Source organism: Podarcis cretensis, assembly GCF_951804945.1.
Source record: "Podarcis cretensis genome assembly, chromosome: 7".
In the NCBI taxonomy this organism is placed as follows: Eukaryota; Metazoa; Chordata; class Lepidosauria; order Squamata; family Lacertidae; genus Podarcis; species Podarcis cretensis.
The window spans coordinates 13,420,205-13,447,858 of NC_137176.1; the positions used below are offsets into that span (position 1 = coordinate 13,420,205).

Here is a 27,654-nt window from a genome sequence, read left to right on the forward strand (position 1 = left end):
TAGGGACTATGCATTTTCTGGAATCATATGGCCCTTTCCTATCAGGCAAAAGCTGCCATGAGTAGATTTAAAAATCTCCCCTCCTTTATTTCAATACCGAGACGACTTGCAAGACAGTTGTTATGTGGAAAGAAAAAGTTAATGAGGTTTCCTGAATTCCTGTATGAAGGTATACAAATATCATCTTAATTACAGAACAAAATTGCATAATAAAGTTCCTGTATTAGGTGCAGGGACGTGGGTGGCGCTGTGGGTTAAACCACAGAGCCTAGGGCTTGCCGATCAGAAGGGCGGCGGTTCGAATCCCTGTGAAGGAGTGAGCTCCCATTGCTCAGTCCCTGCTCCTGCCAACCTAGCAGTTCGAAAGCACATCAAAGTGCAAGTAGATAAATAGGTACCGCTCTGGCGGGAAGGTAAACGGCGTTTCTGTGCACTGCTCTGGATTGCCAGAAGCGGCTTAGTCATGCTGGCCACATGACCCGGAAGCTGTACACCAGCTCCCTCGGCCAATAAAGCGAGATGAGCGCCGCAACCCCAGAGTCGACCACGACTGGACCTAATGGTCAGGGGTCCCTTTACCTTTAATATTAGGTGCACTTATCTGAAATGTCTACATATGCACATTCATCCTTGCCTGTGTCCCACTCCAAGCATTCCCACCCACCTTCTGAGCTTGTCTCCATTCCGCTTAGAACCACATTTCAAGTTCAATTTGAGGCAGGCAGTTTTCGTTTTGTTTTATTAAGTTTATAATGCCTTTTTGTTCCTCTGCTGTCACCCGGGAGGTCTGCAGAGTAGAGTAGAGCGGGATTCTTTGGATCACTGACAGCTAACATGGAGGATTTGCTGGGCCAACAGAATTCAGAGCACACAGTTTGTGTACATAATGTAAACAGACTGCACTACTAAGCAATCCTACCGTTATTTTATTTTATTTTTACCCTGATTTACTTTAGGTTAACCTGACATAACTATTCTTCACCCTTGCTGTGAGCTACAATGCCTCCCACAACAAAAATGTTCAAATGTAATCTCTGCACATAGCAGAGCATGTGAGGCTGGTTTCTAATAATGGAATTCGGTACTCACAGTGTGAAGGCATTAATGTTTGTCTCTGACTCAAAACACAGCTTGCCTAAGTGTTTGCCATCAGATTGGTACAGCTTTCAAAATCAACTGAATTGTATTTATAGGGTTTACGTCTCCCCCCCCCTCACAATATCAATCCTTGGTGAATAATTCAGAGATGAACAGACTATCCTGTTTGAAACTTTGATCTCCTGTAAAGTTACTGTACTGATTTTATTCATTATAAGTGAACAATCATGCTTTTAAAGGTGGGAACATCCTCAGGAAAAAGCAGGTGAAACCATAGCGCACGTTGAGCCTGTCACCTTTGCAACACAGGAGCATGCTCTGAAAGCAGGTACAGAGTGTTCTTCTTCTTAATTAAATCTATATACTACTCAAGGATGACAGGGCAACTTACAGTGTACAGGTGAAAAAGATTCACAGGGTTTAAGAAGAAGAATGGAGCATATTTCTACTGAAATGAATAGAACTATACAGTATTAAATGTCAACTCAACAGAATGAGGGCATATGGTAGCCCAATCAATATGGTAGCCCAATCAACTACTTAGGCCCCAAGTACCTAAAAGACCATCTCCTTGGTCCTCTTGATAATGCCTCTGAGTTGTTCTCAGAGGTTCAGGAGTGTTTGACCTGGAAGTGGTATTCTTTGTAGCAGCTCCCAAATTGTGAAACTCCCTCCCCATAGAAGTTTACCTGACACTATATACGGACGAGGTATCTCTTTAACCTGACCCTTTGACCCGAGGAGTATATTTTTTATGATCCACCCTATTCTCTCAATTGCAATTTGTTTTAAACCGTTTTTAGTTTTGCATTTCAAATTGCACTTCGATACTGCTTTACCATGGGACGCGGGTGGCGCTGTGGGTAAAAGCCTCAGTGCCTAGGACTTGCCGATCGAAAGGTCGGCGGTTCGAATCCCCGCAGCGGGGTGCGCTCCCGTTGCTCGGTCCCAGCGCCTGCCAACCTAGCAGTTCAAAAGCACCCCCGGGTGCAAGTAGATAAATAGGGACCGCTTACCGGCGGGAAGGTAAATGGCGTTTCCGTGTGCTGCGCTGGCTCGCCAGATGCAGCTTTGTCACGCTGGCCACGTGACCCGGAAGTGTCTCTGGACAGTGCTGGCCCCCAGCCTCTTAAGTGAGATGGGCACACAACCCTAGAGTCGGACACGACTGGCCCGTACGGGCAGGGGTACCTTTACCTTTACTGCTTTACCATAATGTTTCAGGATGGTTTACAATGATAACACATAAAACAACATTAAATATAATTCAAATAATTGTTAGAGTGACTGGCTAAAAAATAAAAAATAAATAAATAGTTGCAAAGGCCTGTTGGCACAAAAAAGACTTTCAAGAGGCGCCCAAAAGTCAAAGTGAGGATGCTTACATTTTTTTTAATGAATTTATATTGTTCTGTCCCATTTGTAATCTTTAAAATGCTTGGGGCCTCCAAAAATCTTAATTTGGCTCTGGGTGAAAGTGAAGCCTGGATCTAATATAGTATCTTTAAAATAGCTGTTTATAATAGATCAGATTTCAAGAGCAACCATCGTATGTTTTTCAAGTAAAACTTTATTCACAAAGGGTAAAGATTTGGAATACCAAATGCCACTATCTCTTTTGTAGGATTTTTAAGCAACTAGCTTAGTTAATACTTTTCCTCCTCTCATACTTCCATATGGAAAATTGTTAGAGAAATATTGTTAGAGGATGTATACATGGAAAAACCAATTAAAAATATTTTTAAAAAATGCTTTCCCTCTTCTCCATTAACAAGTTTGTTTTCTCTGCAATCTGCAAGTGCATGTTGTGAAGCCAGTTTCATACTAACTGCATTATCATTATTAAAATTAGGAAGTATCAGGGGGGCAGTGAGGATAACAAATGTATGCGGCAGTGAGATTCTATTGGGAGTACAGATACCCAAAGATGATATTCTTGTCATTAGGAGATACTGAGCCCAGATGCACCAGGCTCATTATAACCTTTGATTCTGGCTCTCTGTTGAGAAGTTTTACTGGAAAGAGAAATGGAAGAAAAACACAGATACATCCTTAAAAAGCTCAAATGGATAGAACTGAACACAGCAATTGAAATGTCAGATCTTTAGTTTTTAATGCTTAAATTGTCTACCCCTGCCTCTTTATCTTTATCTTTATCTTTATACAGAGTATCTGGTGACAGTTGTCCGATTCTCGAAAAAAAATGTTATGAAAGATTCACACCTGACGCCACCAGATATGGACAACAAACAGATTAAGTGAGCAAAAACACCATGGGCCAAATGGGGAGGTTTTATCACACTATATTATGAGGTGTCTTGCAGAAACTACAGATAGGTAGATAACACAATCATACAATCACAGAATCATAGAATTGTAGTGTTCAAAGGAACCCCAAGTGTCATCAGAAGCCAGTGTGGTGTAGTGGTTAAGAGCAGTGGACTTGTAATCTGGTGAACTGGGTTCGATTCCCCACTCCTCCACATGCAGCTGCTGGGTGACCTTGGGCCAGTCACACTTCTCTGAAGTCTCTCAGTCTCACTCACCTCACAGAGTCTTTGTTGTCGGGGAGGAAGGGAAAGGAGATTGTTAGCCGCTTTGAGACTCCTTAGGGTAGTGATAAAGTGGGATATCCAAACTTTATTTTATTTATCAAGTTTAACCCCTTGCAATGCAGGAATACAACGCAATGCACTACCCACCTTATTCTAAGGGAAACAGTTAGGGCAGGACTACTTTCCAGTGGATTGGGCTCATTTTAGTTTCCACTAACACCAAGTTCTGCCCCAATAGCCTGAAGGGCTTTGTAGGACTTGGTAAAATCAATTAACAGGTATTTCTCTGTACAACAATTTTAGGGATTGCATTGATATAGCATGAGGAAAAACTACCTCACAGACACCTTCTCCCTCTCGTGTGTGTGTGTGTGTGTGTGTGTGAGAGAGAGAGAGAGAGAGAGAGAGAGAGAGAGAAGGCTGAATTGGACAGCATGAACCTAATTGCTATCCTATTTGTGGTAAAGATTAAGAGCAACAATAATAGCGCAGCTCACATCCCATCCACGGTACCTGACTTGTCTCTGACACCACTGGCAATCTCAACAGGTAGAGACATCTTTCAAATAGGATAGAGGTGTTCAGGCACATTTCCCAGGTAAAATTTCCCAGATACAATTGTGGAATCCACACCCACAAAATCTCGGCTTTTGAGCATAAGCTTTGTTTGAGGCTTATATTTGATGTGCTAGAGAAATTGTGGGCATAAGAGAAATACAGTTACGTATTCTTCGGGATACGTACGTGGCATACCCGGAAGTATTTTTTCCGGGTTTCACAGCGTGCGCATGCGCAGAAGCGGTTCCTCCAGTTGCGGAAACCTCAGGATCTGACCGGAGCTCTGGAATGGATCCCACCCACAACCGGATGTACCACTGTATGGTGCATATCTGCCAGGTGGGCAGGAGGATGAGGTGCTCACAGGGGAGAGATCCAGCCTTTTATGGTACTTGGACTTATGGCAAGAGATGTTGCCAAAAGGCGTAAGTGCAATAAATGGGCATATATTGAACCATGCCACTCATTTAAGTCCTTGGGGTTTCATTTTTGTGAAAATACCCTAAGGCACACCCATTTGGAGGCAATTAAAACTTAAATCTGCTTGTTCACTGGGAGTTATAAGACACTTTATTATACTAAAGATCACCTCATCCATTAGAATCAATGTGTTGTTTTTTTATCTTGCTAAAATGTATATTGCTTGTTATTTGGTGCAGCAAGCACAGTTCTGGTAGAGACAACTTAGATATAATCCAAAATAAGGCCCTGTGTTTGCTGCTTGGAGTCCTACAAAGTACACTTAGCACAGTACTTTAACTGAAGTGGTTTTTTTGTCGAAAAGAACACATTCATAAACTTCAGTTGTGCACTGGGGGGAAACCTCTCACTAATGCCAGTCTAACACTTAGCAAAACTGCCCCCCCCCCCCGACATGCAAGCTAAACAGAGTGTTGTAGTAGACTGATATCAATTTATCATATTATTCATGTAATGTCACCTCAGGATATGCCTGGCCATAAGAAATTTGACGTAACCTTTGCTGAAGATGCCAAATGGACTCTGAATAATTCCAACCCTCAGTTAGCAATGCTAAAATTAAATCTGACCATGAAAGGGTTGCTTATCTGCAGGAATGATTTCGCCTGCCCCCCTCCCCCGGTAGATGTGCAGTCACTCAGCTCAGATTTCAAATAAAGCCCAAAGAATATCTAACCAGCAAATTTATTAACAGGACGACAAGTGTGATTCTTTGTGTGTTGGATTATATTTATTACATTTATTGTGCAAGGTATTCTTTATTGCCCCTTATGCAATACATCTAGGGATAGATGAATTCCATAATTTTTAAGACAGTATCTGACTCACATGATTTCAAAATTAGATGGTTTCTGGCTGATGCAAACAAATTTGTTACACTGGGGTAACTATATACATGCTAGCAACCAAAAAGAAAAAAAAATAGTTATAGGTGCAATCAGCACCTATAATGGTGTTTTGGTGTCAGGTAAAAATGTGGCTTTCACCCAAGCATTGCTAAAAATACGGGGATGCCTCTTGCATGGCTGACGTTGAACAGTGTTACCATTTGCAAGTGCATCTACAGCATGAGTTCCTTTCTCTTCCATCTAATAAAACAGGACATGCTGAATACAAGTTTCTGACGCAAGACTTGCCAATATTTAAACTCCACAAATCCACCCCTGTCCCTGCTTTTCACATCACAATAACAGCTGCTTTCTTATTAACTTCTAGCTTTTTCTCCTTTACACTGTAGGTCATAGTACCACAGACTGTACTGCAACAAAATTACATTCCATTTTATTGAGACAAATTATAACACCTTTTTACTCACAGTGAGGTCATTCTTTCCTTATAAGTAACCAAAACAAAAACAAACAAATCAGAAACAAAATTCTATTTTCCTCAAATTCATTGTGTCAAACAAAAATGCATAAATGAAATATAGGTAAATATTTTCAAAATGTCTACCAGAGTTAAACGATTTTTTTTTTTTTTTTTTTTTGCTATTGAGCAAAAACAGGGTAGCTAGCATAAAACTCATTTTCAAGTCCATTCTTCATCAGTGTATATACGTATTGCTGTAAGGCCAAACACACAAGCCAATAATTAATATGTTATATCAAAAAATACTCCAAAAGCTACTGTGGCCATAATATAATCACCTGAGATAATAAAGCACATGACTAGCTATTGCTTACCAATCTTAGGATAATACAAGCCTCATTGGAGAAAAAAAACTTTCCTGATGCCCTGATCTTAATGCCAAATCCTACAGTATCTCAGTTGTACTAGCACACAAGGTTAATTGCCTGTACCTGAAATATACCTTAAAGGTATACTGTTGTCATTCATACTCAGCATGTTGCCAAATAGCCAATATGCAAATACCCATGGAGGGAAATGGTTTTAGAATGTGTATCATTTTATTGTTGTTAGCCGCTCTGAGCCCGGCTTCGGCTGGGGAGGGCGGGATATAAATAAAATTTTATTTATTTATTATTATTCTCTTAAACAGGACATTACCAAAGCAAATTACGATGTACTGTATTGATCTTATGAGACAAACTTTAAAAATAAGAACTCAGGTGAAGGTGTGAATCTAGACCTGAAAGGATAATTGTCTTTAAACGGTAGATGTAAAAAGGTTCCCTTTGCAGCAATCTATGAACAATATCTATAGGGGCATGTGGTGATGATGTAACTAGTTCGAAAACACTAAATCTGACATCAGTGTCTTTATGTCCCACGTTTAAAAGATGCTCTACTAAGAGAATCTCTCTGTTCCCCTGTCTAATTCTGGATCTATGTTCGTTAATCCTAATTTTCACAGCTCCAGTTGTTTCTCTCCTATATATTTCTTTTTGCAGGGACAACAGATGAGGTATATAACCCTTGCACTAGAACAATTGGGAAAATGTTGAATGTATTGTTTAACATCTACTTCTGGACAATCAGTTTTGTTTGAATAGCCAAGCGACACTGTTTTCAGCACTGAAAGGGGGCAAGGGCAAAATGGGGCAGACCGGACAGAATGGGACTTTCCCGCACAATGGCTGGGAACAAAACTCCCACGTAAACAGGAATTCCCCCGTATACTAATACTTTAAACTAACCACACAGAGAAATTGTTCGTACACCTGATCTACTAAAAAAGAAAACCAATGAAAAGGAAATACTATCTAGTAAAGTTTATATGGGTATATTTTAATACCAATTGCCACCAAATAACAATAAAAATAGTGTTTTATTGTCCACTGAAATCAATGGACTTTATAATTGCTTTTTTAAAATTAAAGTACATCTTTGCCTGGAACAAAAAAAGAAACCCTACTCGTAGGAGTAGTCATTCTTTTTTAACCTCTACACTCAGTCCCATATAACCAAAAGATTACCCAGTAATTTGGGGATTTATGATTACAATAGACTGCTGTGGACATTTTATAAATATACAGGTGGTACTGAATTATGCATACATATCCAACACTGAGCTGAGCAGAAGTTAATTCCCCCCCCCCCCGCAAAAAAACCACCCACGCTTGTGTTATCATTTAGTTATCTTACAAAGTTGTCCTCTGAAATATGGAATTGGTGTTAACAGAGTACTTTGATCATGTAAAGCAACCAAGTATTAAATTTTCTCACTTAATACCAAGACTTACAACTCTCAACTCTTATCAGTCTTGTCCCTTTAGCTCTAGGCACCATCTTTCTGTGTCAGCTATGATTTCATTTAAACAAAGATATTGCTTATGGAACTCCAATATGCTTTTCTGGAGCTCTAGACAGAATTAAATGAGAACTGAGCTAGTAAACAGACTCAACACACAGCATAATATGGCAGGAATGAAACTGTGGGTAAACAGGACAGGAAAAAAGAAAAAAATGTAAGTAGCACGCAGAGGTGTCAGCTTTGTAGAAACCTTGTGAGGAACCAATGATGCGTAGAACGTGTCATATCACTGTCCAAGATTAGGAAATTGCACATCTCATGATGGAGGGAGATGCAGAAACTCCACTTTAGAAATTTTAAAATTAGAACAGACCATGGTAGTTACTTGCACTTCCCCTTCCAATTTGCAAGGAGGAAAGTCCAACATCATTCCCAGTTATCACTTGATAACTTGAAGAAGACATTAAATTGATAACCCTCTCATGCAATTACCCAACAATGTTATCCAAGGGCCTTCTCGGTAGTGGCGCCCGCCCTGTGGAACGCACCAGATGTCAAAGAGAAAAATAACTACCAAACTTTTAGAAGACATCTAAAGGCAGCCCTCTTCAGGGAAGCTTTTAATGTTTAATAGGTTATTGTATTTTAATGTTTTGTTGGAAGCCGCCCAGATGGGCGGGGTATAAATAATAAATTATCATCATCATCATCATCATCATCATCATCATCATCATCCAAGAGGGGGTATCGCTTATGTTGCATGAGTGAAATGTCCTCTAAGAGTTTATTCTGAAGGTTTAACTTGAGGCCTCTTGCGTTCTGTCTACATGTGAGGGAAAAGCCAGATTAAAGGAAAAACCACTTCTTTTCTCCAGAAGATCGTTTCATCGGTTAAGGGTGTGATCTGAACATCCTCCTTGGGGTTCTTTAATCTGAGAGTCAAGGTTTCAAATCCTGGCTCAGACATACACTAACAAGCAGAGACACTAGGAAAACCACAACATCTCAGCCTCATATTGCCAGTTAAGAAAGGGAGAAATGGTTGATCTTCCTGGCATGTTTGTTCCCAGGCAGAATATGTACAGGGTTTTACCAGCCAGTCAGCTGAAATACTCTTTCCCACCCCCTTGGCCCTAGTTTCCAGGGTTGTTGGGTTGTTGTTGTTGTTTTGTCTCAGTTGGTTAGTATTTCATGGCCATGCTCATTCCTCATTGGGCTGTTTCCTCCCTATTTTTCTGTACAGTGGTACCTCTGGTTGCGAATGGGATCCGCGTGTGTGGGTCACAATTTGCCGCTTCTGCGCATGACGTTATTTTGAGCATCTGCGCATGCTGCGAAACCCAGAAGTAACCCGTTCTGTTACTTCTGGGTCGCTGCGGGTCGCAACCTGAAAAGATTTAACCCGAAGCGTCTTTAACCTGAGGTATGACTGTACTTGGAGAATAATGTCCTATACAGTGGTACCTATACAGTGGTACATACGCTTCAGGTTACATACGCTTCAGGTTACAGACTCCGCTAACCCAGAAATAGTGCTTCTGGTTAAGAACTTTGCTTCAGGATGAGAACAGAAATCGTGCTCCGGCGGCACGGCAGCAGCAGGAGGCCCCATTACCTAAAATGGTGCTTCAGGTTAAGAACAGTTTCAGGTTAAGTACAGACCTCCGGAACAAATTAATTACTTAACCCGAGGTACCACTGTACTGTATGCTAGTAGTGAACCCAAAGCTTAACAACAGCAGCCAATCCATTTGGTAAATCTTCTGAGGTATTAATATTTTATTTTGAGACTTTTTTTTAACCAAAGCAGTTTACCTTTTAATAATATGTTTCTATCATTGCTTATTTTTCTCACAGACTGAGGTGTGGATATAGCAACTGTGCTCAGGATGTCTGTACTATTCTGGCAAAAGGAATTGCTGTCAATGTTCCTTCCCCATGACTGGCAACTTACACTTGCAGGCAACAAGACTACTTACTAGAGCTGCTAAGCTAGGTAAATAAATGCACCCACCTGAGAGATTCGTCAGTCAGCATCTTTACTCTACCTGAGACAAGTAACCCAATTTAAGTCCTGGTTTCCCTCCCAAAAAGCTGTTACCACGCTGACTTAAATCAATAAGGCTTCCGTGTGTTTAATACTTTCCTTTCAAAAATATCAGCTAAGTGTAAAGCCAACTAGATTCCATATCTATAGGCTCCATCATCATTTTATGGGAGAATGGAGACTCCTCTCACAGGCAGTTTATATCCTTTGAACTCATATGTTTTACAGCCCGATCTCTTTAATGGAGCATACATTCTGAATTATTTTGAAATAGCATTCCTGACTGAGTAGCATTTGAAAGAACTGGTTTTATAGGTCACATAAATTGCAAAAGAATTGACCTGAGCTTCAGTTTTTCTGCAATCAATCTGAGATACCATTTTTTGGAGCTTAACTAGTCACCGAGAGTGTGTTATCGAGTGGAAAGCATTCAATAGTTGTTGATTTTAATTCTCTTAACTTGGGGAAGATAATATTTATTAAGAACCTGATGTTCATAACTGTGTAATAGGACAAAGAGAGCAAACATCCTTTTATAAACATGTTGTTTTTCACCTGAGAGGTGCATAAGTGATTCATTATCAGCAGTTTTCCTAACTAGTTATCTATGCATTCATAACTGAAAGTCCAAGAATTTAAGTTAATCCTTTCCCCTGAAAGCTCATACGGACCATTAGGCACACAGAAAATGGTATAAAATGTTGCTCTTTGTCATGTAACTATTAGCTATTTAAACCACGTTTGCAAGATTTGTTTTATGGGGGAGAAACTACAGAAAAGCCTCTCACCTTTGGAATGGTGTTTTTGGATTTCTTTATTGCCACAGTAAATGTTAAATATCATATTTATAACATTATTATTATTATAATTATTATGTGCTTTAAAACATTCTTAAAGAGCTGTAAAGTGAAGTCACTTTAAGCAGAATCAGCAAACTTCTCCCCTGATATTAGAATAACATAACAGACAAAACAACTTCTGACCATATTGCTATTCAGTTATGCCGTTTGTTTGTTTGTTTGTTTGTTTGTTTGTTTGTTGAATGGATCAAAGTGGTAAAATCTTCAAGCTTGCAGCAAATAACTCAGAATATTTACATTGGACTAGAACAAAGAAGCTGAGTTGGTTCAAAGAAGACTAAGTATCTTGGAAAGTAGACAAGATTGATAGCAGAATAATTATTTGACTTCTTTTCCTTGTGAATGAAAGGCAGTTATAGCAAACTGAAAAATAGGTTAGACATTCATCTTCTGCTGTAGTTACAAAAGAATTGTGAGCCCAAATACAGGTTTAGTTATTTAAAATTTCTAGCCTGTCCCATCATGAAGGCTTCGATATGCCAAATACAACTAAATACTCCAAATTAGCAATGAGACAAAGTAAAATAAAGCAGTTATTTTATCAACAGCTGATACAGTACACACAGGTTCTGCTTTCCAAACACAGTGTATTCCCAGGAAATTGTTCGTTAGGCAAGCGTTTGCATAAGGAGCTGATGATTTCCATTATTTTCTATGGGAACATTTCTAATCTGTGATTTCTCTGATCTCTCCCCCTCCTCCATGCTTTCTGCCCAAAATGGCTGCCACTGATCAGCAAAACTCAAATAAGTAAGGCAGTGGACAAATTCTGGCTGTTTGGATATTTTTTAATCAGCCAATTTTGTGGTGAGGTTCAGGTAAGATTCTTTGTTTTCAGATAACTGAAATTTCAGACAACAAGCATTCTATTAGTGGGACGTGGGTGTAGTTATAATTCTTACTAGAATTACAAAATGAAGCTTCTACAAAATTTAGAGAACGCCTAAATCAAATGGCACCCAAAAATTTAAGAGTGAGATGTAATGAATTGTTCATGGTCACTCAGTACACATTTAATTATAAATGGTATTATAAAGCATAACATCATCTGCTGCTAGACACATGTACTCATAATAAACCGGTGAACTGATAACCCAGTCTTCTTCGCTAAAAATTAACAAAATGTTCTACCCTGCATTATATGGCCTTTCCTTTTTAAAAAAACAAAACAAAAACAAAACCCTACTTTCTTTCTTTCTAACACTGCAATGGGAGGAAAAATAAGTATCATTTATTTTTGTGAATCCTCTCACTTATTGAGAAGGCTATTTTTAATTAATTTTTAATTAATTATTTAAAAATTCAGGTTAAACACTACCTGAGTAGAGTTTACTGGTACCAGCAACTGTTCGATTATAACTTTTAATTGGTACTATTTACAGGATTATAAGGGGACGCAGGTGGCGCTGTGGGTTAAAGCCTCAGCGCCTAGGACTTGCCGATCGAAAGGTCGGCGGTTCGAATCCCTGCGGCGGGGTGCGCTCCTGCTGCTCGGTCCCAGCGCCTGCCAACCTAGCAGTTCGAAAGCACCTCTGGGTGCAAGTAGATAAATAGGGACCGCTTACCAGCGGGAAGGTAAACGGCGTTTCTGTGTGCGGCTCTGGCTCGCCAGAGCAGCGATGTCACGCTGGCCACGTGACCCGGAAGTGTCTCCGGACAGCGCTGGCCCCTGGCCTCGTGAGATGGGCGCACAACCCCAGAGTCTGTCAAGACTGGCCCGTACGGGCAGGGGTACCTTTACCTTACCTTACAGGATTATAAATCACTACTAACAATGGCTCTTGACTAGCACATTGTGCACAACTGAATAGCTATGCTAACAAGCAAACCATATAATATGCTGAAAAGGGCCATACCATCATAACAGCAATTGCATCAAGTAGTTTACAAAGATGGTTCTAAATACATTTTTAAAACTCAGTGCATTTCATCTCAGGCTACCCTCCATCAGGAAAAGCATCACTAATTTTGTGTCAGCGATTAAGAAATTAGAATAAATTCTAAATGATTATATGACTTAGTAGCTTGGCTCACCATCACGGTAGAGACCAGAATAATATCTGTGTACTAAATAAATAACTAAAAACTATTGGACAACACTGATTGTTAGAATGGTGATTTGATATGGCAAGCAATTCTTATGTGGAATCTTTTTGACTTCAAGGGCTCTAAAATTATTGGGAATTTAACTTATGAACCAAAAATTCAGATATATAATTAGCCACGTTTAGAGTCCAAGATGGTGCATACGCTATGCTCTTGTGCATAATTTCTACCCATTTCAAATCTAGTTTGCAGAAGTCAATTTATGTTTCAGTCGTAATACTCAACATCCAGGTAGATACTTGTATGGTGGAATGCTCCCTTCCTAGGGAAAATAAAATTCTTATAGATAAATCTGCTTTCCCCAATATTAAGCTTGCTATGTGCATACTTTTGAATATGTGTGTGTGTGTGTGTGTGTGTGTGTGTGTACACACACACACACACACACACACACACGTATAGCGAGAGAAGGGGGGGGGGGAATATCCATTCATGTGAGCTTTCTCCTCACAAACCCAAAAATTTTGAATGCATCAAAAATGCACCAAAATTACTTTGGCCATCACCAGTCCAAGAGAAAATGATAAGCTGACTTTAATCAGATTGGTTGAAGTGAATTTATGGACGTATTTAGATGTCTTGATGGCAACTGCATATAATTGCCCCGCAAGAGTAGGGCAGAGAAATCTGCAAAAGAAAGGGAAAGATGCATGTGACCCTGCAACTTTCTACTACTCTCTAAACTCTAGTTACTATATATGCATGCATGAGGCTAAAATGAGGGGTCCAGGACAGTGGTCACCATTTTTTTTGGGGGGGGGGCTAGGGGTACATTGGGAACTTTGAGAAGTTGCTGAGGGCACCTGCCAGAAAATGGCTGGCCCTGAGTTTGCAGCCTAACGCAAAAATGGCTGCTGCCTCCAAAAGAACAGAAAAAGAAATGAGACAGAAATATGAAATGGGTCAGATATGGAACAATCTAGTCATTGTGTGTGTGTGTGTGTGTTTTGAAAAATCTTCTTTTTTCTCCAGAGACTGTTAAGCCTTGGTTGTTACCTTGTCTGGTGATGGTGTGCTGTTGTCGATTTGTTTATATATATATATATATATATATATAGCTGAATCCAAGAATAATTCTGAATTGCTACAGCCAGCCATAAACATGCATAGTCGAAGATAAAAATTAATTCATGCTGGCTGGCAAGTTGTTATTATCGTCACCATCTTCATCTTCATGGAATATAAAAGAATAGAAATACAAGGAAAATACACAGAAAAATACACAGAAAGCCTTACCAAAGTAGTAGATGAACCCTACTGGCCCAGACTCATGTAGACTTTTGAGGCTGAATGCCATCTATCAGCATCTTAAAATCAGGAGCATGTTGAGGAGATGATATTAATAATGTTTCTCTCTTTGCACTGAACTCTGCCCACCCCAGACAACTTGAGAACAACCTCTGCTGTGTACCAGCCCCCAACCCCCATGACAAAAAGCAACATGGGAACAATCAAGGAAAAGATGGTAACAACACTGGCAATGATGCCTCTGTACTGCCCCTCATCGACAGATTGGGAATAAGCAAGCAAAAGTGAGCATTATTACCACCAAAATAATTATGATGGCTCTAAATTTGCCTCCGTCCCCCCCGGCAACAACTTTGGAACAATAACCACTGTCCAGCACCCAACAGAAACAAGAAAAGGTTGCAATCTCCTCTTTCTCACACACCCATAAACAACTGAAGCCTCCCTCAGGCGGCTCCTACTCCATGTGCAAAACAAATACAACAGCAACAGGAGGATTCCCGTGTTTCTCAAGCAGTTAGTTGCCTGCCAACTGTTCAGTGTGTCCAGCAGGCATGTGAGTGGTTTCTGTGCTTCTTCCCCTACCACAACACACACATTTTTTTAAAGCTTCTTAAGTAGCTGCCTGCCAACTGCTCCATGTGGCTGGCAGGCAGCGAAACAGAAACAAATAGAGGAGCAAATGGGGAGGCGGAAACGGCAGCTCTTTAGGACCCTGGGGATTCCTTCTGCCTAGTGAACAACTCACGTATCAATCACGGCTCTGACTTTCCTCATTGGCTAAATACACCGATGGGTGGGAGCAGCCAGGGTGGATCGTTTAAGAGAAATTGCTTAGAAGGGAACCTACATATTTTGCTTCATAACTGGCATCACGGAGCCAGCCAGTCAGTAAATCGCACAGTCCAAAGATGGGATTGACTCTTTATTAGCGAAGCACAATCTTCACAGACTAGACAGTGTTTCATGCTTCATGAGCACAGCAGTTCATGCCCTGTAGGTCTTACTCCAGGAAACAAAAGGACCCTGCCTCCCCAGAGCTGCCTATATCTCCTCCTCTCCAGGACTGTTTCTATAATAATAAAATAATAATAATAATAATAATAATAATAATAATAATAATAATATTGAAATACTGTGATACATCAAACATTAAAAGCTTCCCTAAACAGGGCTGCCTTTAGATGTCTTTTGTCTGGTAGTTGTTGTTCTCTTTGACATCTGGTGGGATGTCTCTTCTAAGCACTCGGAGACTGCGCCTGCATGCAGCCTGTCTTTGCTCCTCTCTTTTCATGCCTCTTCTGGTTCTGGGAGACTAGGGCAGAGGGGAGCTTGTTGCAGCAGGTGGAGGTTCAATACCAGCTTGACTAATCTCTGCCTCTTGGTGTCCCTCATCCCACTCGCCTGCTTCAGCTTCTGATTCTTGACCCTCTCTGCCACAGGCTCTCCCAAGGCACTAAGTCCTGTTAACCCTTCAGCTTCTGACACCTCCTCTTCTCAGTCTTCTCCCTCTTCTCTCTGTGGCCACTCACTGATGTTCTACCACCACTGCATGGGCTCTGAGCCTTTTCCCCTTGATTGTTCCCCAGCTGGTTCTTCCCACCATTCCTTTGTGTTTAACCAGTCCAAGACAATTAGATAATTGGTTTGTTTTTTTATAAAAAAGATGAAAATGAAAGCCCTGCCTGAGGGCATCATTCAAAGCCCATGGGTACTGGGTTGATGACTCCCAGTTAGGAATTAACACACAAATTCTACTACTTTCAGTTGGTGCCCTGGAAATATATGAATATGTTTATATCCTAGCCAGATGTCACACTAAAAATTGAGTTATAGTAGAATACAAACTCCTGTCTCTATCATCTGTCCTTGTTCAACAGCATGTAATATTAATCTGTTCTTCAGTTTGACAGGTCTAAGCAATCACTGATTTTTTTCTCTTTGAATAAGAAACAGTTTTATTGTATCACTGTCTTATTGAATTACTCTGTCAAGACAAGTAATTATGTATATCTTAACATACATTACAAATCAGACTAGAAGCAAGAAGGCAGAGATGCTTCAGGGTTGTTTTTGTTTGGTAAATTTCAGTATTCCCTTAAAAAAAACTAAACCAAACCCACACACCATTTTTTTAAAATGATCTAAAATCTGAAACAAATTCATAATTGAGGCTGAACCGCAAGAACTGAGAGTTCTTAGTAAATGAGATTAATTCGACCTTCATGTGGCTGTGTTGAAATTAATGAAGTCATTAGTTTTGTTACAATCAAAGTACATCCCAAAACAAGGTGACATACGCTATCCTAGTGCAATCAGTATGAGGAAAAGAAACAATCTAGTCGTAAAATATTTCAGAGATTCTGCTACAAAAGTGTACCTGATAAGTGACTTGCAGAAAACTATTTCAATCAGAACTGAAAATCAGAGACCACATCTAAATGCATGTTTAGCAAGCTCCAAAACCTTTTTGGGTAAACAATTATGTTGGGCAGATGTTATGTCATTCATGACTCCACTGCTTACCTGTATAGCCTGTTAACCGAGTGCCAAGGTGGCACTCAGTTTGAGAAAGGCCTCTCGGACTGTTCCAGGATAGAATCGACAAACTCTTATCTCACAGTCCCCCATCTAAGAATCAATCTGCTGAAATTTGCAGCACTAGATCTTGGATGGATGGGCAACTAGATTTTCTTGCAGATAGGCCCTCAGTAAAGTTTAGCCTACGTGAGGTTTTTAAAAGAAAAACAGTTCTTTATTTGATTTGTGCATCACTTTCCACAAACAAAGAAGTCCAGGAACAAAGGTCGACACTACTTTGTATCTGTGGTGTGCGAGGACTTTAAACATTTGACCCCACCAAGGTCCCAATGTAAAGACTACACCTAAATATCACAGGATGAAAGTGTCCACAGTCCAGCTTGGCTCACTCTTCTGTATGTGCTGTTTATTACAAAAATAAACAAATAAATTATCACAGAAGCATTTACGGTGTGATCAATATGAAGTCTAGCGTGGCCCTGAGTAGCACTATTATGTCCATGTACCAGGTGGTATTTGGTTACCACCTCCTCAGTGCCACAACTTGCAGTCCATCGTAAAATGTGCTTTCGATTGCAGATTCACAAATCCATTCCCCCACCCTTTCTCTTTCCATTTCCTTTTCTTTAGGCAATCCAGCTCGGATAGATTTGTGTCATTTTGGCCTTGTAAATGGCTCAATGGATCACAAGCCATCCTTTCCATAGGAGGTCCTTTTTGTACGTGAAAGACTTAGGAGATATTCATCAAATAGTATTTCCATATACAAATACATTGTATGCAACGGAATTTCTTTCCTCCTCAATCCCAGATTGTCCTCCCTTTTATCCAAACTTATACTATCTGTGTTTTACCTCTGTGAAGTGCCATGCCATTTATACTACTGAATAAATAAAGAAATACTGCCAATCATTCCAGAAGTTTTTTTTTAAAAAAAACATTTTTTGTATCACATGTTTTAAAATTTAACATGATGAATGATACTGGACCCTAGAATACAACATACACAGCGTGAAAAGCACAAATGTTGTAATAATTTGCAAGCATACACAAATGAATTCTTAAAATAAATAAAAATCAGTGCTCCATATAGTGCCAAATGATAATGCCCTTTGAAGAAAAAAGTTCTTCAATTACCAAATCCTGCATATATTTATATCCACAGTTTTAAACCTCTAGGGTTTACAAACCAAAACTTTAAAACAAACCAGAATACTTGTTGACATTACAACAGTCCTACATAAATTGCAGGACATTATTACTAAAGCTTCTGCAGACAAGTGAAAATTGTACTGCTTAAACAAGGCTTTTGGTCGTAGCTTGGCAGAGCTTACATTGTCTAATGCTTTTTTCCCTTTCTGTTTGTATAAAATTAGAAAGATCAGATCAGGTGTTTCAGCACCCAACCCCTAATACTCCAGAGCTGCCACCCCAGATAAGTTCCTGATCTTAAGAAATAAAAATAAAAATAAAAATTGGTGTGTGCATGCAAGGAGTTACTGTGATGAAAGGGAGCCTGAAAAGCTTCACTGTGTGCAGCGCATACAACCCTTTGGGTCTTAGCATTATTTTTAAAGTATTTTTACTGTGCTTTGAACTACTTGAGGAAGGAGTTTATCAGTACAGTTGGGTCAATTAATATGTAGTAAAAAAAGTAGGCCTACATGCGTACGTCAATTGGGATGTGATGCACTGTGCAGGTGGGATCCTATTGCAACCTGACCTCTTAAAATGTGTTAGAAATGAATCAATCATTCAAGTACATACACATTTGAATGCGTATTTGAAATCTTATTGGAGGCAACCTTCATCCAGGTAAAAGGGTTCATGAAAGATCTGGAGAGGAACAGAATTGTGGAAGTTAGCAGAAAAAAACAAATACACTGGTTCAATCAGTCATTAAGAGAAGAATGTGCACTTCTAATATAATAGTTGCAATTAAAATTAGTTGTAACGAGTGTTGTTATATTTTAAACAAATAAGGCAGTTGAGCTTCTTTGCATCGTTTTAACTTATTGGGGCAAAAATACATATACAGTATATGGTTTCAAATGAGTCCTCCACGTTTAAGACACTATTCACCTTTCCATTTTTGCAGTGGCTATGAATTTAACTGTACAGGTACTAGAAGCAAACCTGTCATAAGCAGAAATAAAGGTAACATTTGTGATGATTTTATCAATGTGGTTTGTTCAGTGTCAGACCAATGTTTGGACAGTAAGGTTGACAGAAAGAAGATAATGTTCAAAAGTACAACATATATAGAAAAGAAGTCTTCTGTCCAGTTTTAATAGCTGAAACTAGACACTTAATATTGAGTAAAAACCTGAACACAACAAACTGAATGCACCAGTCCTTTGCTGGAGGAGAAGTCACTTTAAGTAAACCTCTAAATTGACAGAACAGAACAAAGCTCTAGACTGCGATCCCAAGGTCTAAACAAAGTCTAATGTGTGGAGAGTCCAGCAAGCATAGCTTGCCCTTTCCCTGCAATGTTGGATATAATCCACCACCAAATGTGTGTGTGTACATGCGCGCGCACACACGTGCGCACAGACAGATCCAATAATACGCACACGGAACTACCTTAGATGTTGCAGTGATAAAGAAACTCTTGCATGTATTGGAGGACAATGTGCACACATGTCCAAGAAGCCTATAGATCAGTCTGCTGTAATCTGCTTTCCTAGCATGATCAAAGCTCTTCCGTATCCAAGGGATATAAAAATATCTCACTAAATGTCAAACAACAGGTAACGGAAAAGAGACAAAGTGGATATTCAGACAACCAACAAGGTCAAATAAGAAATAATTCTGTACATTTCCTTTTTTATGTAAGGGAAAGCCAATAAATCCCACTGAACATTTTTTATATCAACCAAATCTCAAAATCCACTTGGTACTGTACAGCGTACCATAATTCATGGTTATGTGAAAATGATACCAGATGAGGCCCATCTTGACTGAAACCCATATTCTGCAGTTTAGGGGTCAGGTCTCCTGCAAACGTTGAGCAAGCCTCATTTTTCTTGGGGTTGCTTAGCTTCAATGATCATGTTCAATTTTAGTTGAATTGCATTTTTTTAAAAAATTAGAAAGTTCCATAAAACACTTTATGGTCCCTTTCCCACCACAAACCTTTCTTCACTAACTAGTATCACTTAGAAATAAAACACTTTTATACCAAATAGTGTTCCGGCTCTGACTGCAAGGGTAAAACTACACATTTCATGTAGTTCCACATTATTTTTAGGAACTTTGTTTTTAATACAGCCTCTAAACTGTTTTACCCCTTGGCGGCAAAAAATGTATGGGTACAGGAATATTAATTTTATCCTGCTGCTGTGGGGTGTGTGACCAGGTGCGTGTGTGGGGTGGTACAGAAATCCTTTAAATGCACTTTCATGATACAAAATTTCCCAGGATATGTGACTGATAGCTGAGAGATTTGGATGTGGTTAGGGACAGAATGACAATTCCCTGCATTAGTCACTATTACAGAGCTACTAAACTGAATCTCAATGTTTATTTTCCAAACCAAGTCAATATATGACCAAGCATACATATGGTAATCACACATTTCTCTCAAATTATTCAAGAAATGAAAGGGAATATGTCACTTTAAGTTTAAATATTCTGCACTGAAGGTATTTAACCCATTGTTCTCGACTCAAAAAAAGATCCACTTCAAGGTCTGGAAAACTACATAGCATATAATGGTACTGGGATAAATTATCTGGCACCATCAGAAGGATGGACTTTTAATAGCTCAGTGGCTCTCACCTGAAATCTTGATAACTCTGCATTGCTCTCTCTTACGTACCAGATAACTTCAGGATTCACAATGACTTTAAAAGAACTGAGTCCCTTTCTCACATTACTCTTCCACTCACAGCCAATCTGCATATAAGGTAAAGGTACCCCTGCCCGTACGGGCCAGTCTTGACAGACTTTGGGGTTGTGCGCCCATCTCACTTAAGAGGCCAGGGGCCAGCGCTGTCCGGAGACACTTCCGGGTCACGTGGCCAGCGTGACATCGCTGCTCTGGCAAGCCAGAGCCGCACACGGAAACGCCGTTTACCTTCCCGCTGGTAAGTGGTCCCTATTTATCTACTTGCACCCGGAGGTGCTTTCGAACTGCTAGGTTGGCAGGCGCTGGGACCGAGCAGCGGGAGCGCACCCCGCCGCAGGGATTTGAACCGCCGACCTTTCGATCGGCAAGCCCTAGGCGCTGAGGCTTTAACCCACAGCGCCACCTGCGTCCCTAATCTGCATTTATCAACCCACTAAAATTTAAATCATCAGACTTGTGTAAATTGAATTTGGCTCTGGAACCACTGAAAAGTGGCCAGCTCCTTTTGTGTCTGTTTCGGGTTGCTGAAAGGCAATGTGGCCTTTTCCTACAAAGGATTGGGTTTTTTGTTTGTTTTGCATTGCCATTTATGCTTGAATACCTTAAGCTTCCTGTGCCAATTTATGCTTGGAAAGCGCCACACACAGTGCTTTGAAGTTTCACACCAGTTTCTCTTAGTTCTAATTACTAGTAAGTGGCTCAAAAAGATGCACAGAATATCAGCAATTTCATCAATGTATTTTCCATGGAGAAGTTTTTTGGGTGTGTGTGTGTGTGTGTTTTAAATACAACAACAAACGGGGAAAACAGTACCTCAGAAATTTTCCATTAGCATGTGCTCTCTCACCGATACATGTAAATCAGAATTGCACATTTTCTTTGGTTAATGGATGACAGGTTTACTACACTCAATCATTACTAATGGATTAAAAATGAGGAAATGGAATCAAAACTTCATTTAACACCGCAAACGTCTGTGCCTAATCCTGCCTAAGTTTGAGAATATGTGACTACACCATAAATCACTATCTCTTTCATGTAAAGTGATACACCTTCTTCAGAATGCTATAGTGTGCAAGAAAAAGGGAGAAAGGATGCCGATTACACAGAATGCCCCTGCCCCTGCTTTTGCCCATCATTATAGAGGACAATGAAATAGTTGACTTGTCAGCATTGTCTACAACTTCACTATTGATCTCCTCCCCGGGCAGATCTCCACAGTTAATTTGATGGATTCCTGACATTCCTTCTCCAGAGCCTAGCTGGATTTGGAGTCTGGCTACCTGCCATTGTTCTGACTGCCAAAACCACAGAGTGTTAATGAGGCTGCTGATTTGCTAAGCTGTGACAGGGCTCTCAGAAAGGGAGGCTTTTTGGTGGAAAACCAGGACAGTCACCCACAGGGAGGATGTTGTTGTAGCCACCCAAGGCTGTTCATGGATTCCACTATTTTCCTGCTTCCACTCTTTCCTCTTCTAGAGCAATCCACTGAATGCAAGAAATGTGAATACCCAGGAAAAAAATTGCAAAGGTCTGCGTGTACAAAAAAAGGGGAAAGGGGAAAAAAGAAAACACTCTTATATGGAATATTTTATAATGGAATGGACAGTGAAAATGTGTTTATTCTGATACTAACCAGTAGCATTAGTGGTGCAACTCCATCTTTCAAAATGGCTTCTAAAAACTTTTCCAAAAGTGTTTGCCTCCTGCCTTTCCCCAAATGGTGCTGAAGACAAATAACAATAATAAAACAAGAACAAACACGATTAAAAAAAAAAAAATGAAAGTGAAGCTAGTTAAAAAGCAATGGTCTCTGCCTGCTGGTAGGTCGTTAGAGATAGGGCAAGTTGGCAATCCTTTGGCAAGGCGTTTCGGAGAATGAGATCAGCCACTGAGATGTTTTCTGAAGTTCCTGCCAAATGCACTTCAGATGTTGGCGTAACAGAAAGAAGAGGCTCTTCAGTGGATTGGAAACCCTGGGCCAACCTGTGGTCTTTCAGATGCTGGCCCCAAGTCACGTAGGGTTTTGTATATCCTAACCATCTTTCGGGTATGCCTAGGCATATAGAAGAAGCTACAGTACAGAATTACAGGGTGCAAAACGGTGCAAGTATTTACCATCGTTAACAGAGATGCAGAGGAGCCTGGCACTCTAAACCACAAGAAGATTTTAAAAGCTAGTCTTCTGTCTCCTGAATGGAGCTAGTGAGCAATGATGAGCCTAAAAAGGGTGAACTGCTCTTATCATGCAAAATCAGCACAGCAGCAAGGACCTTCTTCCCCGGGCAAGATGAATAATCATACTTTTCTGTGCCGTGGTCCATATTTAACCTGGTCGTCCCAACTTTTCGTTAGGGCTTTTAATCTATATCAGAACTCCAGTTTCAGCTCCTTAGCTGCTTAAGAGCCAATTGCCTCTTTGGGCCCATAATGAACTTGCCTGCTCTAACACGATAGAAGGTGTTAAGAAAATGTATAGGAAAGTCGTTCCCAGGAGAAAATGGTCTTGTGCAAGGCAGGTGGCTGAAACATCCTCTCTCATATTAGGGAACATTTCCACCTTCATTTCTCCCATTTGGATCCAACCATTCTGTGTAGCACCACCCTCCCTCCCCAAAATCTGCTTCCATTGGATACCTGTCTCTTACTCCTGGGAGCTGAATGGTCAGACTATTTCCGCCTTAGTCCCACCTTCTTAAAGTGGCAAAACTAGCAAACTTTAACTACAGGGGATGCTCAATAAGTCATTAGGTTCCTCCTTGGCACTAGTAGCAGGTGCTGGTGATTTTGGATGGGATTGCAGCAAGAGAGAAAAGAGTTAAACTTCTCATTTCATGCTGAGGTCCTAACAAAAACTGATCTGCTACTCTGCTACTTTTTAAGATGACGGAGTTCCTAATGAATTGTTTACTGTCACATGTAGTTTGGCACCGAGCTTCTTCCAGGCAAAGAATCAAATCACACAACAGACACGACAACTCTTATGAGATATGAAAAGTGGAGCTCAGATGCACTGAACGGAGGTAGGTCAAATTCTGTTCCAACCTATCTAGTCATTCTCATGATGAATTTTGCTAAGCATCTTAGCTTAACAGTTTTAGGAAACAGCTGAAGTTTGGGACCCTCAAATTGCTATTAAAAATGTAACCAAATCCTACAACTCGTAGCACATTTATTAGATACAGGTGGGAGACAGCATATTTGAATTGCCCCAAGTGTAAAATATTGCTTGAATATTGAATATTGCATGTCAGAGAGAAGGGTTCATCTTAACAGACTGGTTTCTATGTGAATGACTTTTAACACACACATATACAGGTGAACAGAATGGTTGTTCCAATTCACTGACTTTAAAACAAGAAGCATGACAAATTATTTGAATTAGCAATTGTAAGGGCTGCTGCATCTATGGATTTGCTGATTTCAATGGGTCTTACACATTCGTTCAAAATTTAAAGTTAAGCTCTTCTTCTATTAACTACATCTCTTCAAAGGTTATGTAAAATAGCAGGTGGAATTTTAAAGATGTTAACGGCAGCATTATGGCAATAAGTGAGTAGCTACTACTGATAAGGAAGCAGCTCATATAACTTGGGTCAACAGCAGACAACCTTAGCTGCAGGAAATTAGAGTGAATATTGAGAAAGTTAGAAATTAAAGCTCAAGAAGCACCGTGCTGCAAATTAAGACCTCAAACATTTGGATAATGTTACTTCATTTGCTGGTGATATTTCCATAAGAGATGTACCGTATTTTTCACTCTATAGGACACACTTTCCCCCCTCCAAAACTTAGGGGAAATGTGTGTGCATCCTATGGAGTGAATGCAGGCTTCTTGGCTTCCGCGCTCCGGAGGCTTCGCATTGCTTTCGCTGAAGCCTGGTGAGCGAGAGGGGTCAGTGCGCACCAACCCCTCTCGCTCTCCAGGCTTCAGGGATAGCTGTCTGAAGCCTTTGGAGAGCAGTGCGAGTTCCCGCTGAGCTCCGCAGGCTTCAGGTTCCTTTCGCTGAAGCCAGGAGAGCAAGACTCTCCTAGCTTCAGCAGAGAGGGAGAGCTTCGCAGCGCCCCTTCAGCCAAGCGGGAGGAGAAATGGAAGGGGCTCCGTTTCTCCTGCCGCTTCACTGAAGGGGCGCTGAGCAGAGAGGGGGAGAATCTTTTTTTTTTTTTTTTGTTCTCTCCCTCTAAAACAAGGTGCGTCCTATGGTCCGGTGCGTCCTATAGGGCAAAAAATACGGTAAGTGCTGAAAATCTAATTAGCAAATACTTGCCATTACTGATGTGTGTATGCTAACTGAATACTTAATTGCCCAAACTTCATAGAAGTCCAATGTAGGCATTTCTCACTACTGATTCAATACTCAACTTTATTTGCTAAAGATAACTTACAAAACAAGGGAGCCTACCTGCCTTTACTACAACCAGAGATTCTGTGACAGTGTCAAGAGTGAAGTGATCACAGGCAACCTAACAGCCAAGTAATAATCCACTATTAACGTTTCATTCTTGTTTCAATAAAAGCAATACTTGCCCTTCACATTCTTTCATAAATATATGTTCATAAATGCACAGAAATAAAGTCTCACTTTTGGACATATTCAGTATCTCCAAGTTGTAATGAGATCTCTTCCATAAACCAACAGCCTCACTGAAATTTGAATTCCAATTTGAACAATTAATAGAATTCATTGTCATAGTCATCTTTCCCCAAGAAATCCACTAATACTCATGAAATGCATCAAAGAATGACTAATTTTCTCACATCTCTTTCCGCTTAGCCTTCACATTTTCTCAGAGACAAAGAAACTGGAAGCAATTCTGAAGAAACCAGAGGCCTTTCTCCTGGGCATGGTCGGCCAATTGGTGTCAAAGAAGGATAGAACTTTCTTTATGTATGCTACAACAGCAGGAAGAATACTTATTGCAAAGTACTGGAAGACACAAGATCTACCCACCCAGGAAGAATGGCAGATGAAGGTGATGGACTACATGGAACTGGCGGAAATGACTGGCAGAATCCGAGACCAGGGAGAAGAGTCGTTGGAGGAAGATTGGAAGAAATTTAAAGACTATTTACAGAAACATTGTAAAATTAATGAATGTTAGAAGGATGTTGGAATGAAGTTATGTGGTTTTAGCAGAAATGTTATAAGGGTTTAGGAAAAAATAGACTGTTAATTGGTGAAAGGAGGGAAAGTAAAGTTACATCATATTGAGATAAATTACAGAACAAAAATTGGAAAAGATGGAAAGGATTTGCTGAAATAGTTAACCGAATTAGAATACAAAAAAGGGAGGTGTGAGGAGGTCAAGGAAACAAGCAAATGAAAGATAAGTTATGGGAAGATTAGTTGTGGTTTTTTTCTTCTTTTTTTCTTTTCTTTTTTCCTTATTGTGATGTGTTGTTTTGTTTTTGTTTAATATGGTGTTATTACTTTTACTTTTGCTTTTTGTAACCCTTAAAAATTCTAATAACTATTATTTATATTAAAAAAAGAAACTGGAAGCAATTAACAACTGGGGTCATATAAGAAGCAGCAATGCTTTTCATCACAAGGAATATAAATTCATATGATCCAAAGAACAAGCCTATACAGAAGTCCCATTGAGTTCAATAGGGCTTACTTCCAGGTAGGTGTGTATAGGGTTGCAGGATTTTTATGCTTCATTTTTAAAAGAAATGTTTATGCACTCAAGTGGAATGAGAAGTGTACACTGAGGTTTGCAGTTTCCCTGTCTATACACCAGTTCTAGAAGGAAAAGAATCCAGTACCACGCCTGCACAAAGAGTATTGCATTATGTTTGACTTATCTTCTATATCAAATGTAAAAAAAGGCCATACAAAGTTCCTACTAATACAGCCTCCCAGCTGTTCCACAGCTTATCCCACAACATTACTGAGCAAGATTTGGTTACAACATCTGAAGAAATTGGAGTGGGACTCTCTAATCAACAGTTAATAGAAATGTTATGGGGAAATGACAGCACACCGGCTGCCAAAAGCAGAGGAGGAATATGTGACAATAATGTTTTAGGGAATTACTTATTATTGGTGTGGTAATAGAAGCAGTGTTTAGAAATCTACACTTAAGCTCAGAGTTATGTGTCAAAAAAGATGCTCAAAATGGTGTATAGTCAGCATCTTTGCTTGATCAAGTAATGTGGCTCTGGATCTGGGTACCAAACATGAATGCCACAGATACTGCCTTGAGTTTCATGATGGAAGAAAGGCAGGGTAAGGCATCAGGTACGAAACAAAACTTAATAGCCAACACTTAATAGAAGCTTATTTATTTACATTAAGTGTTGTGTAAAAGAACACTTCCACCCTGACATCACTTAGGGCAACTCACAACCATTAAAATCACCACACCATCATAAATCCACAATATTACAAATCCTGTGGCTGTATTCCAACAGCAGTTTATTCAGCCTTTCTAATGTTCTAAACTCATTTCTGTGTTTTTTGCTTCCAGGGGAAAAAAATCAGTTTGTAGCCCCTTCTTAACCATGTCTTGTGTTGACAAAATTTGGGTACATCCCCACCATTTAAAAATTAGCGTGACTTGCTGATGTATCAGTTCAAAAGCCACGGTTCAATATTGCGACAGGTACTGCCATGTGAAAAGAAAGTTAGAAATCAAGAGTAAAACTAATGCAATAAACCCCATGACGCCTTAATGCTCATGTCTGAAGCCCAGCTTGCCATGGGAGCCCAAAAAGAGCAGATCAGTGTGCCTCTCTGAGCAGTGCTGAGCAAGCCTTTCTTCCAAGACCCCACACAGCTTTCTATCTACCCCTTCAGTTACTCCCCCCTCCTCATTTTATGCCTCATGAACATTGCTTCTTCTGCATATGGTGTGCATATGTTAGTTTAGTCTTGGTTAGAATTACTGAACTATTCCCCATTGCCACAAAAGATGTGCATATCTCAAGGCAGTATTAAACACCCATATTTTTTATCATGTGTGCATATTCAGTAAACGTTATCCTCATTTTGAGATCTGGGCGAGCTACTGGATAATTCTGCTAAAATGTACTATTGCCAGTGTCCAAATGCCTTAATATATCTCTGTTGTCGTCCTAGTGGTGCTGCAATAAAATGACTAGCACATCTAAAAAGCTAAGATAAGTCTGGTGTGGTTTCAATGGGAGA

At 40.0% G+C, this 27,654-nt stretch overlaps 1 protein-coding gene across 7 annotated transcripts in view; it reads right to left on the bottom strand.

The window, feature by feature from the left end:
• CTNND2 (catenin delta 2) overlaps positions 1 to 27,654 on the bottom strand; it is a 528,002-nt gene that overhangs the window by 167,494 nt on the left and 332,854 nt on the right. For 4 of the 7 annotated variants that reach the window (XM_079984908.1, XM_079984909.1, XM_079984911.1 and 1 more), the window contains one exon: positions 18,415 to 18,483. The exons of the other annotated variants lie outside the window; for them this stretch is intronic. In XM_079984908.1, coding sequence (XP_079841034.1) covers positions 18,415 to 18,483 — 69 coding nt within the window. The remainder of the gene's footprint in view (positions 1 to 18,414; positions 18,484 to 27,654) is intronic. 7 annotated transcript variants of the gene reach the window in all.